Genomic DNA, 14,662 nt, shown 5'->3' with positions numbered 1-14,662 from the left:
GTGATCTAGTGTATAGTTAAGCAAGAATGTGGGGAGTTGTAAAATATATCCCAGTGTCTTTGCATCAGGGGATACAAAGAAATACGATTGCCGTCTGTTTTGAATTTGAAGTCGATAGTATACACCATATATTTGTACATCATAAATTGTATGCATAGCCATATGCAGTATTTATTTACAAGGACTGACTGTCTTACCACTGCATTACTGTAAATTTACATTAACTTAAGTATACACTGTTGGCTGGAAGTCTGACTTAAAATAACATGCTCTGTAGGAAATTCATTCAGTGTATCTATGTAGCTTTACCTTATACATACAGTTTGGATTGGATCTCATCCAGTGATATTTTTGGCAGGATATGGAGATTCCATTTTTCCACTCGCACCCTGCTGTGGGTGTGATTTATTCCCCAGACTGTTTGATTCCCATCATTGATAACACATGACTGACAGTGGCTCTTTATTTATAGTGCATGCAGTGCATGCATATTTACACACACATACACACACACACACACACACACACACACACACACACACACACACACACACACACACACACACACACACTTTGGGGGTATGACAGTATTTGGGGGGCATGGAGCATGATGGCACAGATGGTGATGTCCAGCTCTGAGATTCTGGGGGTTAGTGAAAACACACTCAAAAAACATTATGAGTGAGGATATATTTTATTTCATTTTATTTTATTTTTTATTTTTATTTTATTTATTTTATTTTTTTTTATAATTTTTTTTTTTTATTATTTTTTATTTTTTTTATTTTTTATTTTATTTTATTTTAATATAAAACTTGTACAACTGTCTTTGTGAGGACCAGTTTGAGTTTTAGGCCATTGGAGTGAGGACAAAGAGAGTAAAGTGAGAACATTTTGGCCGGTCCTCACTTTCTGAGACCCCTTTAAAGGCCTGTTTGAGGGTCAAGACTTGGTTTTAGGGATAAGGTTATAATGAGGTTAAAGGGATAGTTCACTTTGAAATTAAATTTTGGTATGTTTTAGCTTACCTCAAGGGCAGACTGGTGCATATATATATATACACTAGAATAGATTCCGCCTTGCCTACGGCATTCGTTCCAATGAACTGCCGTAGCCAAGGCGACATCTAGTATATATATATCTATGCACCAGTCTGTGTACACGTCACACACCAGGATGCGCGCGCGCCCTCAGATCACTTGGACGTGGCTGTGTACAAGAGTTAAAAAACGATATAAATACTGTTCGTTTTCTCACACAAACCGCTCGTTTCGTGTCTTAGGCCATCAATGTGTACTTACGATGAGGAATTGTTTAATTTGGACGATGGGGAATTGTTTTAATTTGGACTCTGTGCATGCTCTTTGAGACAGTGACCATAGACCTGCATTATATGACTGTCAGACAAGAACGGTTTGACCTAAAAATATAAAAATTGAAACTAGTGCGGAAAAAAAGACACCTACATCTTGGATGCCCTTGAGGTAAGCTAAAACATACCAAAATTTAATTTCAAAGTGAACTATCCCTTTAAGGGTAGGTTTAGGGTCAGGGGTCGGGTTAGGCACTTAGTTATGATGGGTAAAGTTAGGGTAAGTGGCTAGAGATTGCATTGTGTCAATGAATGTCCTCATAAAGATAGATGTACAAGAATGTGTGTGTGTGTGTGTGTGTGTGTATGTGTGTGTGTGTGTGTGTGTGTGTGTGTGTACAACCGTTTGGTGGTTTGATCTTACAGTCATGGATCATCTCTTCACACCAGACTGTGCAGTGAAGTGCTAACTTTCAGGTAGACATACCTGAGCTGCTGCAGACCGCAGAGATTAGAGCTCAACACCACAACAGTTCTTATATACACAACATGTAAGAATAAACCAATCCTGCACAGACAGACTGCAGTCCTTAATTACAAATTACTTAGTAGAAAAAAAAAGTTGCACCAGGCAATTCTTAATGCTTCTTCCTTCACATAGTCACCCAACAAAGGCACGATTAGGAGCCAATGCTTTTTTTTTTTTTGTTACCTTAAGAGGGGAAATACCACAAAACCAATTTCACAGTTCTTACAGTGGTAAAGGTCAGCAGGCAGGGTGTGGGAACGAGAGATTTTTTTTTTTTTTAGGTCCATTTCGGATGGATTTTGATAGTTTTAATCTTGTTGCTTCACATACTGAATGCAGATGGAGTGTGTGTCTAGGAGTCGCAGATCCTGTTGCCATGGGCTACGGATGTCACACAGAACCTAGATGTCAGAGCAGACAGGTGGAGATGCCATCATGTGAAAGAAGCCTGCTGTTTCTCACTCTCTATCACACTGAGACAAACACAAGATGCACACACACACACACACAGGCACAGGCTGTGTGACTGATTCATCCAGCAAAATGTGCTTCCTTGGGAAATGAGACTAAGGATCTGTTTACACTACACCGTTTTCAACTAAAAACGTAAAACTTTTAATACGATTTGGCCGTTCATTTACACGACAATGGGGTTTTGGGGGCCTGGAAACGCAAACATGTGAAAACGGGATTCAAAGTGGAAGTTTTTGAAGTTTTCTCTGCGTAAACTACAAAAACGTGAATTTGGGAAAATGGTGACGTCATGCGTATTATGAGTTTAGTCTATAGGTTTCTTTACAAAGTGACAAAACGCCAACTACTGGCCTGGGATGAATAATACAGTTGTTTTCGTGGATCTGTGTGAACGGGGAACGATTTGACAACGTTGTTGTCTTTACACAAAGGAATAGTACATCGTTGTCGTGTAAAGTAAACATACCCTAAACTCTGATTATGTCTGAATGAATCAAGAGATGGATCACTTTAAGTGAAAACTACTGTATACATAAAGTATATACACTCACCTAAAGGATTATTAGGAACACCATACTAATACTGTGTTTGACCCCCTTTCGCCTTCAGAACTGCCTTAATTCTACGTGGCATTGATTCAACAAGGTGCTGAAAGCATTCTTTAGAAATGTTGGCCCATATTGATAGGATAGCATCTTGCAGTTGATGGAGATTTGTGGGATGCACATCCAGGGCACGAAGCTCCCGTTCCACCACATCCCAAAGATGCTCTATTGGGTTGAGATCTGGTGACTGTGGGGGCCATTTTAGTACAGTGAACTCATTGTCATGTTCAAGAAACCAATTTGAAATGATTCGAGCTTTGTGACATGGGGCATTATCCTGCTGGAAGTAGCCATCAGAGGATGGGTACAGGGTGCTCATAAAGGGACGGACATGGTCAGAAACAATGCTCAGGTAGGCCGTGGCATTTAAACGATGCCCAATTGGCACTAAGGGGCCTAAAGTGTGCCAAGAAAACATCCCCCACACCATTACACCACCACCACCAGCCTGCACAGTGGTAACAAGGCATGATGGATCCATGTTCTCATTCTGTTTACGCCAAATCCTGACTCTACCATCTGAATGTCTCAACAGAAATTGAGACTCATCAGACCAGGCAACATTTTTCCAGTCTTCTCAATTTTGGTGGGCTTGTGCAAATTGTAGCCTCTTTTTCCTATTTGTAGTGGAGATGAGTGGTACCCGGTGGGGTCTTCTGCTGTTGTAGCCCATCCGCCTCAAGGTTGTGCGTGTTGTGGCTTCACAAATGCTTTGCTGCATACCTCGGTTGTAACGAGTGGTTATTTCAGTCAAAGTTGCTCTCAATCAGCTTAAATCAGTCGGCCCATTCTCCTCTGACCTCTAGCATCAACAAGGCATTTTCACCCACAGGACTGCCGCATACTGGATGTTTTTCCCTTTTCACACCATTCTTTGTAAACCCTAGAAATGGTTGTGCGTGAAAATCCCAGTAACTGAGCAGATTGTGAAATACCCAGACCGGCCCGTCTGGCACCAACAACCCTGCCACGCTCAAAATTGCTTAAATCACCTTTCTTTCCCATTCTGACATTCAGTTTGGAGTTCAGGAGATTGTCTTGACCAGGACCACACCCCTAAATGCATTGAAGCAACTGCCATGTGATTGGTTGATTAGATAATTGCATTAATGAGAAATTGAACAGGTGTTCCTAATAATCCTTTAGGTGAGTGTATAGGCATATTGTTATTCTGAGTAATATAATATCCATTAAAAATTAAAAAAAATCCAAGTAACAAAATGAAGATGAATTAAATTACTGTTTGAATGATCTTGATAGCTATTTGAAAGCTTTCATTCTTAATTATATATTTATGTATATATAACATTTATTTTTATTTTAAAAGATACTTTATTCATAATGTTTCTATTTAACTGTATAACTATTTCTATTTACTGTATAAACGCCTCACTCCTTCAGTGCAGGTTGCTCTGGGTGTGAGAGGTCAGACCTTACTAAAGTGTTTTTGTATGAGCGACTAGTCAGTAAGATAAACAAACCCCTCTCCTCATCTCCTTATTTTAGAAAGCTCAAATCCTCCCTCATGTAGACTGACCTTAAATGGTATCTACCATCCATCCAACCACACAAGCAACCTTTATTTATAACATCGGGCACTGTGCCTGCTCCAAACCTACATTAACATTGTTGGCAGATCGCCCTGTACTCCCAAAAGAGAGGTAAGAAAATCATGGATCCCCATAGTATTAGCACTCTGTAAATTCTCACTAATGGCCTGTTTTTTTGTGTGTTTTTTTTAATTGGTCTTCAGTAATGAACACATCTCTGTCTCAGACTGCTTGCTCTTATTAAAGATGTTCTCCTGGAGGTGACCATGGGTGTACGCCATCCAGCGAGGACCCCAGTCTGAACTGCAGATGTTGACGCTGTGCTTGAGTGCTTCTTACAGCCTGTGGATTTCATCTGGGAGGACAAAGAAAGATTTGGAGGAGCTTGACGCATCTAAACTCTTGTTGGTTTTATTGGTTGTTTTTCCCAGCTTCCTTCCCTAGCCATTTAATAACAGTTGTGCTGCCTAATGGCGTAAGACTTACCGCTGAGATTGTACAAACATAACCAGGTATGTACGTTGTTTTGCATTTAGATGAGGAGGGCAAAGAGGCATGCTGGGATACAAAGACAAAGCCATCCACAGGAATTACCGGTGTACAGAAGGAAATCAAGTGCACACGCCTGTTTGTTAGCAAGGATGTCACCATGTATTCAGGACTAGGGATGGACGAAATAGTTTAAGGAAAAAACTAATTTAAATATTGGAGGAAGAATATGTAAATAATGCAATCTCAAGTGTTTTATATGTGTTGGTGTTGAAAAGTGAAAGTGGAAAAAAGTGAAAGTGACATGGAAACCCATACTCAGAATTTGTCCTCTGCATTTAACCCATCCAAGTTAGTGCACACACATTAGGAGTAGTGAGTAGGGAATGCACAACCTTTGGGTTACTCTAACCCAGGGTTCACCAATCTCGGTCCTGGAGGGCCGCTGTCCCTGCAGAGTTTAGCTCCAACCAGCTCCAACACACCTGTTCGAAAGTTTCTAGTATGCCTAGTGAGACCTTGATTAGCTGGTTCAGGTGTGTTTAATTGGGGTTGGAGCTAAACTCTGCAGGACAGCGGCCCTCCAGGACCGAGATTGGTGAACCCTGCTCTAACCATTAGGCCATGACTGCCCCAAATGAACCTTGTGTCAGAATTATCATTCACAAGTTCACACTTATAAATAAATCAGATAGAATAAATGGTATGCGTATTTGGCGTGCTGTCCGAGGAGAGGGCTCCGAGTTTGGAATTTGGCCTGAATCCAGAGTACTCCTCCCCCCCACCCCCGCTTAGTAGGCAAATATGTTTACATGTTTTTGGTTGTTAATGACATATAATAATGATAATATTATCATAAATTAATGTATATATACTCTAAAATGTTGAGGAACAAAGAAAGCACACTAGGCAGTTCTAAAAATTCTTGTAGAGTTCACTAGTTAACAAACTTTAGCCAATTACATTGTTTTTATATAGGGCAAATGGGATTGAATTTGTAATTATGATCTTGATGAAGATGTGAACAGTTTTACAACTCATAACTGGGTGATTCTTCAACTATAAGAACTTTTGGACATGTGGACTTTTAGAAAATTATTTTTTCAAACTAATTTGTCAGAGGTTTTATCCAAATTATCTAATTTGCAATAAAGTGGTGCAGGTATGACGTCAGAACCCGGAAGTCTAATTCGCCCGCTGGTTCCTTTGAGATTTTCCTATGGTTTTTTTAGGGTTTTTTTATGTGTAAAATAAAGCCTATCAAGTTATGGTAAACATAACTTGATGATAATTTGACATTTGACATTGCTCTACAATGAAAAAACACAATTTTGAAGCAGTTATGTTCATTTTTGAAAACATACATTTTTAATAAGTAACTAGATAAGAGAGTTTGGGGTGTGAGTGTGTGCAGTATACAGTATATGTTAAAGAACAAAACATCAAAATATTGTCAAGTTATAGTTATGTTTACCACAGGCTTTATTTTACTCATAAATCTAAAACCCCATTATAAAACCCCATAGAAAAACTCGAAGGAACCAGCGGCGAGTTAGACTTCCGGGATCTGACGTCATATCTGCACCATATAGACAGAAATTTGTTTGTTTGTCGTTAGTTAATTCATTCATTCATTTCCCTGAAATGAATGAACATTCCTACAACAATGTCATTAACATGTCAGATTATGTGTCATTTAATAGCATTCTGTGATGAAATTGTTGGTGATGAGAATGACATTTTAAACATTTACAATGGGAAAATGTACAGTATTTATACAATAGATATATAAATGGGTTACATTTATTTTACTATTTGTTTAACTTTTCATAGTGTTAAACATGGTAATTGATATGATTTTTTTTACAATATATACCATCCTTGTACCATCCTTCAGTCACAAGATACAGTTATATACAGTAGGTTAATATTCATTAGCTGTTTGTTTTTTTATCATCATAGCTGTAACTATATTGCGTGTTTTTGCATGGCTGAAATACTCTATAGAGCTCTCCGTTCACTTTATATAGACCTTTCAATTCTGTATAAAGTGAAAAAAGAATTGATGTATCCCCTTGTGACACAATTTAATTTTCTCCCAAGATTGCATAAAGAAAAATTAGCCCAAGTCAGAAACCTAATGTTTCCCCAAAGGCTACCAATGTATAGATTTGTTCCCAGTGTTCGCACCTCCGGTGGAAAGAGGAGGCAGCCTGTGATTAAAGACATTCTCTCTGAGACCCTGCCGTGTCAGATTCATCTGAAAAACACCTCTCACGACTCGGGTCCATGAGCGCTGCGAGACCCCTGGGCTGCATTGCAGATCTGAGGGGAGGGCCAGACGAGAACAGAAACCTATTTATTATATTGAGTGTCTTTCTCGAAACCAGCCATCCTCTGCATCTCGCTTGGATCCTGCCATTGTGATGGAATCGCCTGCTTTGATCCCTGTAGTAGAAAGCAGGTGTGCTGATGAGACGGAGGGGAGACGATGTTGTTGTTCTAATGTAATTCTGTTGTTGGCCGTGTCTTTCTTCCTTTTCTTTTCTGTTTTTGATGGGCAGCCCTTCAGTACATGTAAAACAGCCTTCGGACAAAGATGTGCACTGTTCTATTTCCCACGGAGCCTCTGTGTTTTTGATGAGCTCTGACAGAGTTCTGGTTGCTGTCCAGGGAGCGTTTGCGGTAGGGCTTTGAGTTGCGTGTCTTTTGGTGTGGCTGGCATTTTTTGGGGCTGACAGTAACAGCCTTGTGCTTTTGTGTCAGTACGCTCAGCCAGCCATGTTGACGGTTTTGCAAATGAGATACAACTGATCATAATGCTTGTTTAGTGCCCTTTCTGTCCCGGAAGACAAAGCCAGTGTGACCAATGTATGCATCCATGAACTGGGCTTTTATACTACTTTTAAAATGCTTGGTGTCTCTTATAGAGGGTGTTCAGTGTATGTATGTTCTTCAGTGCAGTGGCAATATACATACGACAGTCATCATGTTTTCAGGCCATTTCACGTTTGATTTTGATGGGACATAAAGCGGTGATATCTACAGTAGGTGGGTAAGTTGTTTACTTACTTTTTAATTAGTCTTCTTAGATTAAAGATTCAAGATTACTTTATTTGTCCTTAGGGAAATTTGTCTTGGACACAAAAGCTGCCACATAAAATACATACAATTATAGTGCAGTAACAGACACAGAAACAAAAAAAGTGCAGACATAAGTGCATTTACTACCTATCACACCCACCCCATGTCCCGAATTTAGGAGATTCACCGGCAAAGGGACGAAAGAGTTTTTATACCTATTCAGGTATCTTTTCCTGTATTTAATTGGAATCCTATAGCGTCTACCTGATGGGAGCAGTTCGTACTCTGAGTACAGGACATGGTAGGGGTCCGCTATAATTTTCCTAGCCCGTTTAATTATGGTTTTCTCAAAGAAAATTTGGAGGGAGGGATGCTTCCTCACCCCATCATTTTAATTGCTGTGTGAACCAGTCTATTTGTGATTTTTAACTTAGCTGATATGTTACCAAACCAAGCTATGATTCCGTAACGAAATACGCTCTCTATCCCAGCATGATAAAATAACATCAGTACCCTCTGTCCAACCCCAAACACCCTGAGTCTTCGCAAGAAGTTGAGTCGCTGTTGGATACTAGTGCATACAGAACTCACATGGAAATTCCAAGACAAATTACAGTCAATACACCCTCAAATTTGTTTGAATGAACCTGTGAAATACAAATGTTATGGGCCAGTAATGGAGTATGGTCCCCCAGATGTTCTGGATCAAAAATCATTTCTTCTGTTTTCTTAGTATTTACAATGAGATGATGGTCCTCACACCATTGTACAAACTTTTTAACCTCCAAACTATAGCTAGAAATGTCAGTGTCTGTATAAGTCCCAAGATGGCAGTGTCATTCGAAAACTTGACAATAAAAGTGCTGGGATGACTGCTTGTACAATCGTTTGTGTATAATGTAAACAGAATGGGACACCTGTATTGATGACTTTACACTCAGATAATGTCTGGTTCACTCGGACCTGCTGGGTCCTGTTGGCCAAAAATGAGTGATACCACCTGATGATGTATGGGTTAACAGACATTGGGTTAGTCTTCCCATTAACGCCATTATTTTGTTCGTTCAGACCGATTCGCGAATGCGCAGCAAAACAAGAGGCGAGATTTATCGCACGGACCAATCATATCCAACCATAACCAATCATAGCGTGATGGAGGGATTGCCTCCTCTCATGTGACTTTCCCCCATTCATTCTCAACTAACGCCCACCAAACCCAGCAGACGCTTTAGGGGGTCTGTTAAAAGTCAATGGGCTCAGTGGAGGCAAGATTCACGGACTCCCACTGTAACTTTAACAGCTGGTGTCGCGGTTGGACAGATTACTTTAGAAAAACGAGTGAATTATACACTTTGTAATGTCACATTTTGTAATATTTGTGTTGTTTTATCTTTGTAATATGGATTGTTTCTTATCCAATTTTTTTAAGGAGGCACTGCCTCCCTTGCCTCCTCGGAGGAACTCCCCCCTGGTATATAGCATCATTGCTTCTTCACTGTGTAGTTTGCTAGAATGTGAATGAACTGGGCTGTCTAGTGGTTTGATGTGTTTCCAGTGCAGATGCAAGCGGGCGTGTCTGACAAATGACTCTATAAATGCAAGACCTGAAAAAAAGTTTGCCATTGTAAAAGCGAATGCACATAATCCCATCTGAACTAACCTAACCTAGAGATATAAAGACATGGAAAATACAGAGGTTTGAAAAGAATTAATGTATTTATTTAGAGAGAAGATGATATGGTAGACAGCATTTTTTAGGTAATTTGCTCCATCTGCATCAGTGCTGTTACATAATGCCCTCAAAACTCTGCTAGTGATTTCTCCATTAAAAGTTCTAAAAAGTTCAAAAACAACTTCACCATTTACTTTGAGCGTGATGTGTTGTGTGTGCAGATGGCGCATACTGGCAGGAAAGGCAGAGAAGTGATTCACACCATTGAATAACAGGTTTGCAGTACAGTTGGTGTGATGTCAGTGCAGCACGGTGCTTTTCAGTTACTGAGCTCTGCAGAATATCTGGCTGCTCTGACTTTACATGTACAACATGGGGTATCATAATGGGATGTCTATATGTGAGCATGTTTTTTTTTTTTTCCATTTAGTACTTTTCCCAGAACACAAAAAAAAGTACAATTTACCCTGATCATCTGATTCAAGTTTACCCCCCCCCCCCCCTACTCTTAAAGGGTTAGTTCACCCAAAAATTACAATTCTGTCGTTAATTATTCACCCTCATGTCGTTCCAAACCCATAAGACTTTCGTACATCTTCAGAACTCAAATGAAGATCTTTGTTAATGAAATCTAAATGATTCCTGTCCCTGGCAAATGGTAAATATTCTGTTTCTGCCAGCTACGCAACTACTACTTTGACTCTTTAAAAAGTTCATAAAGAGTTTGTAAAACTAATCCATATGCGGTTTAATCCAAATTTTCTGAAGAGACATGATCGCTTTATATGATGAACATATTGATTTTAGGCTTTTATTCATCAACTTTGAGCGCTCTCTCTCTCTCTCTCTCTCTCACTCACTCCATAGGCATATACAGTATATGTATTCTGATTTATTATTATCTTTTATGTGGGTGACCCTTCTTTGTTTGTCCCTGCAGTATGTCTCTTTGACCAAATTGCTCATCTGAGAACTTCACTACTTGCCAAAAGCAAATGCAAATGAATACAGTGTCAGTGTGTTTTTATGTAGAACAGAGTCTCCTTGCATTTACTTGGACAGATGTTAACACTTTTTTGCATTCAGATCTGGATGGTTTCACGTTGATTTATTTATCCCACATCATCTAGTTCCATTCCATGTTTGTTTTTTGGATCCTGTTGAAAGCACGAGAGGTCATTTGTCCGTCTTTACATGCTTTTTTTATTTTCAGAATGTAGAAAACAATATGTGAATAATGAAGTGACATGTAACTAAAATAGGGTGAGTGTGGATCCAATTCTCTATTGTGTAGTGCAGATACGTGGAGCGAGATGCCAGACCTCAGACATGCTATATGCACACAAACACACACTTCAACCTGTCGTCAGTGAGACTGCAACCAAGCAGTCGTTCAGTCACACCTTTTGAAACCCATCTCACGCTCCCCACATGAAAGACTCTGCAATGGCGCCACATGAAGAGCCGCCAGTCTTCCCAGCAGCTCCGCACATATATTAGCCATTAATTAGTTGGGCATGTGCCAGAAATATGTTTTCATACGAGGGCAACATCAAGGGGTGTTTTTGCCTGTCAACCGTTTAATTTCTTTCTTTTGTGCGTGATGCTGTTTTTCAGTGTATTTAAATCGATTTGCATTAGCTAGAGTTTGAAACTCTTCATTGGGAATGAGGTGATGTTTGCGATCGATTGGGTCAAAGTTGGGGTTGATGTGCTTGTGGGTATAAATATTATAATGCAGTCTCAACGATTTCACTAGATTGTTCTCCTTAACCCTCTTGTGCTCTACTTTTTGACCGAAAAGAAATACGTTGCTTCAAATCATTCAAGATTTATGACATTTTAATTTGGAAATTTCATTTTCAGGTCTATGCTCAAAAAGTGAATAAATGGATTATAACTACTGCACAAATATAATTTGGTACCATAATATCCCCTAAAAATACAAAATATTTAATTAAAAAACATTATCAAACTTAAATATTGTACATTCACTTAATTGAAATAAAAAAAAGCTGAAAATTGAGATAATTTTTGACCGCCACGAGAAGAGCACCAGAAGATTAAAGGAATAGTTCACCAAAACATGAAAAATCATGTACTTTTTACCCTCATGGCATTCCAATATCGAGATTGTCCTAGTTGTTATGTATTTTTTATATACTATTATAATATTTTTTTAGATAAATAAGAATTTACATTGTATTTTCAATTTTCATTTTTGTTTAAGTTTTTGTATAATTTTGGTATTTTTATTAGTTTTTGTTGTTTTATGAAATTTCTACTTGGCTTTAATTTATTTTTATTTCAGTTTTAATTGTAGTAATTTTAGTGCTTTAACTTAAAAAATTAACTAAAAAATAATTAGTTAGACAGCATTTGTTTTTAATTTAATAATTCCTTTTTTTAAAATTATTATTATTACTATTATTATTATTATTATTTATTTATTTTTGCAGTTTGCAGTGTACACAATTTTTTTATTTGAGAGTTACAACATTATAAGTGAAGATTTTCAGCAAATGATTTAAATTTATGTATGCAAAGGTATTCATAATAATGCATTATATCTTTTCATGTATAATTGTAACCAAAGTAAAAATGTATTATAAAATTTGCAGATTCCTTGTTATTGATTGAATTCAAATTCCTGCCTAAATATACAGGGTTCCCTTGAGACCAATTAGAGTTGATTTTGAAAATATGTAGTTTAGAAGTACATCCTTAGCAGTTCAAATTCACATTCATTATATGGAAACAAGCAGCCTAGACATTGTTCAAAAACTCATGTGTTCCACAGAGGAAAGAAAGTCAGAGAGGAATGACGTGAAGGTGAGTAAAGTATGACAGAGCTTTCATTTTTTGGGTGAACTAATCCCTTTAAGGGTGTTGGTGTATTAAACTATAATTTATTTAAACATCTAATGGCTTTTTTGACCCCGCAGCACAATCGATTTGGTTCATTTTTGGATGCGTTTTCTTAGTGTTAATAATTCATTATGTTGTGAAATGTCCCTGAAATCACACACTGCGGTTTACCCCGTGTAAACAACGCTCATGCTGTCTATTTACGACTGTGTTCTGTTTGCTTTTCTCCTTCCGCTCATCTGTCCCGCAGAGCTCCAATCTAAAAACCTGTCAGAATCACCTGCTACCATCCTCTCCTCTCTCTTTCATTTCGGGTTGTCGTGACTAGTTACGGACGAGAGATGGACTCGGTCCAGTTTCGGTTCTGCAGCGTATCGTCCCTACGGCAGTCAGACCATCAGTCAGCAGCAGCCAAACACACACACACTCACTCAACGAAGCCCTTGTGCTTCTCCATGAGGGGATTGATAGTGAACATCTGGGATCTGGTCGAAATCAGAACAACTTATTCAAGTCTGGTCTCAAATCATGGGTTAATTTAGATTTGCATAAACGTTTTTTGGCAGGCCGCATTATTACTTTCTGTATGGGAAGAAAAAGAGACAAATAGTCAAATTAACAAGAGAACTAATGATGAGAGGAGAATATTATCATTATGTCTGAGATGCCTTTTTTTTTTTCATGTTTTCTCACAGGTGACCTGCAACTGTTTCAGCATCAGTGATGGAGAGCTGCAGGATTTGGGGGTGGGGCTTTACCCCAGGTGAGTGACATGAGGGACATCCCAGCATGATTTGCACTGAACATAGAACAATTGTGGACATTATTAGTGCTACTTGCTAAGAAAAGCATCACTGTTAATATTATCCATACTTCTTCTATACTTAATTTTAGTGATTAAAAAAAATCCATAGTATGAAAATATTAACTTTTTTCTTTCTTTTTACATCAAACTAAACATTTGATTGCACTTAAAAAGAATGAAAAGTATTGCATAAATTATTAATAATTAATATATACAAAATATTATTATATTTAAAATATGATGATATTACCCCAGATGAGTGACATAAGAGACATCCCAGCATGCTTTGCACTGAACATAGAAAAAGTGTGGAAATTATTAGTGGTAATTGCTAAGAAAAGCATCATTACTAATATTGTTCAAACTTAGAGTTAGTGTTGAATAAACCTTCATACAATTATTAATTATTAAGTGTTCTTTGAAATAGTTAATTATTACATCAAATTGCAGTTTTTCTCGATTGCTTAAACACTATAACCAGGCTTTTGAACTAAAATTTCAAAACCATAATGCCATTTATCAAAAAGCACACCCATTTCCCTAAACTATAAGCACTATTCCCTGTTTTGACACATGAGTCAGATTTGTTGAACTGTCACTGCAAAACTCTACACACAAATTCCTTCATTTCTCATTGCCTATAGACCATGTTGTCATATAGAAAGCACTAGCATTCAATATTGCTCACTCAAGTCAGCACAGCTTCAGCTCAGTTAGCACACAATTACCCAAGTGGAAACACTAAGAGTCAAAATTTAACACACATCAATCAGATCCTTCAATAAATACTGTAGATAAAAGGGCACAAATCAGTTTATTTAGTTTTGGAACAATGGATCCAGAAAGACATGAAGGAAGAGATCAAGGATGGATAAGAACGAGGAGGAGGAAGGGCAAGGGCAAGAAGACAAGCAGTCTCAGATGAAATTCAAGCCACTCTAGTTGCCCATGTCTTTATCAATGGTATGACTATGAGGGAGGCTGGGCTACGAGTAAGGCCAAATTTGAGTCGCTTTACCGTCGCCTCGAGAACCTTCAGGGGGGTGTGGTGGCAAACAAAATTCTATCACTGAATAAGAGACAAACATTTCCAATAGTCTTTGATGAGGTTTATTTTCTTGCAAGAAAAGGCCAGCAGTCGTACAGTCACACAGAGTGACACAGAGTGTGACAGTGAAGGGAGGGCTTCCTTTCTCCTTTATAGTCTTGACTCCCAGAATGTTATCTTTCTAGGCAAATGATGGTATTTCAACCATATGTGGAACATTCTTAGA

At 38.3% G+C, this 14,662-nt stretch overlaps 1 protein-coding gene across 1 annotated transcript in view; it reads left to right on the top strand.

Moving 5' to 3' along the window:
* The window catches only part of smyd3 (SET and MYND domain containing 3), a 192,060-nt gene that overhangs the window by 130,432 nt on the left and 46,966 nt on the right, over positions 1–14,662 (top strand). The window contains exon 6 of the mRNA XM_079854222.1: positions 13,279–13,346. Within this exon, the coding sequence (XP_079710348.1) occupies positions 13,279–13,346 (68 nt within the window). The remainder of the gene's footprint in view (positions 1–13,278; positions 13,347–14,662) is intronic.

This window comes from Squalius cephalus, assembly GCF_949319135.1.
Source record: "Squalius cephalus genome assembly, chromosome: 20".
In the NCBI taxonomy this organism is placed as follows: Eukaryota; Metazoa; Chordata; class Actinopteri; order Cypriniformes; family Leuciscidae; genus Squalius; species Squalius cephalus.
This window is presented reverse-complemented; position numbering and strand designations above follow the sequence as displayed.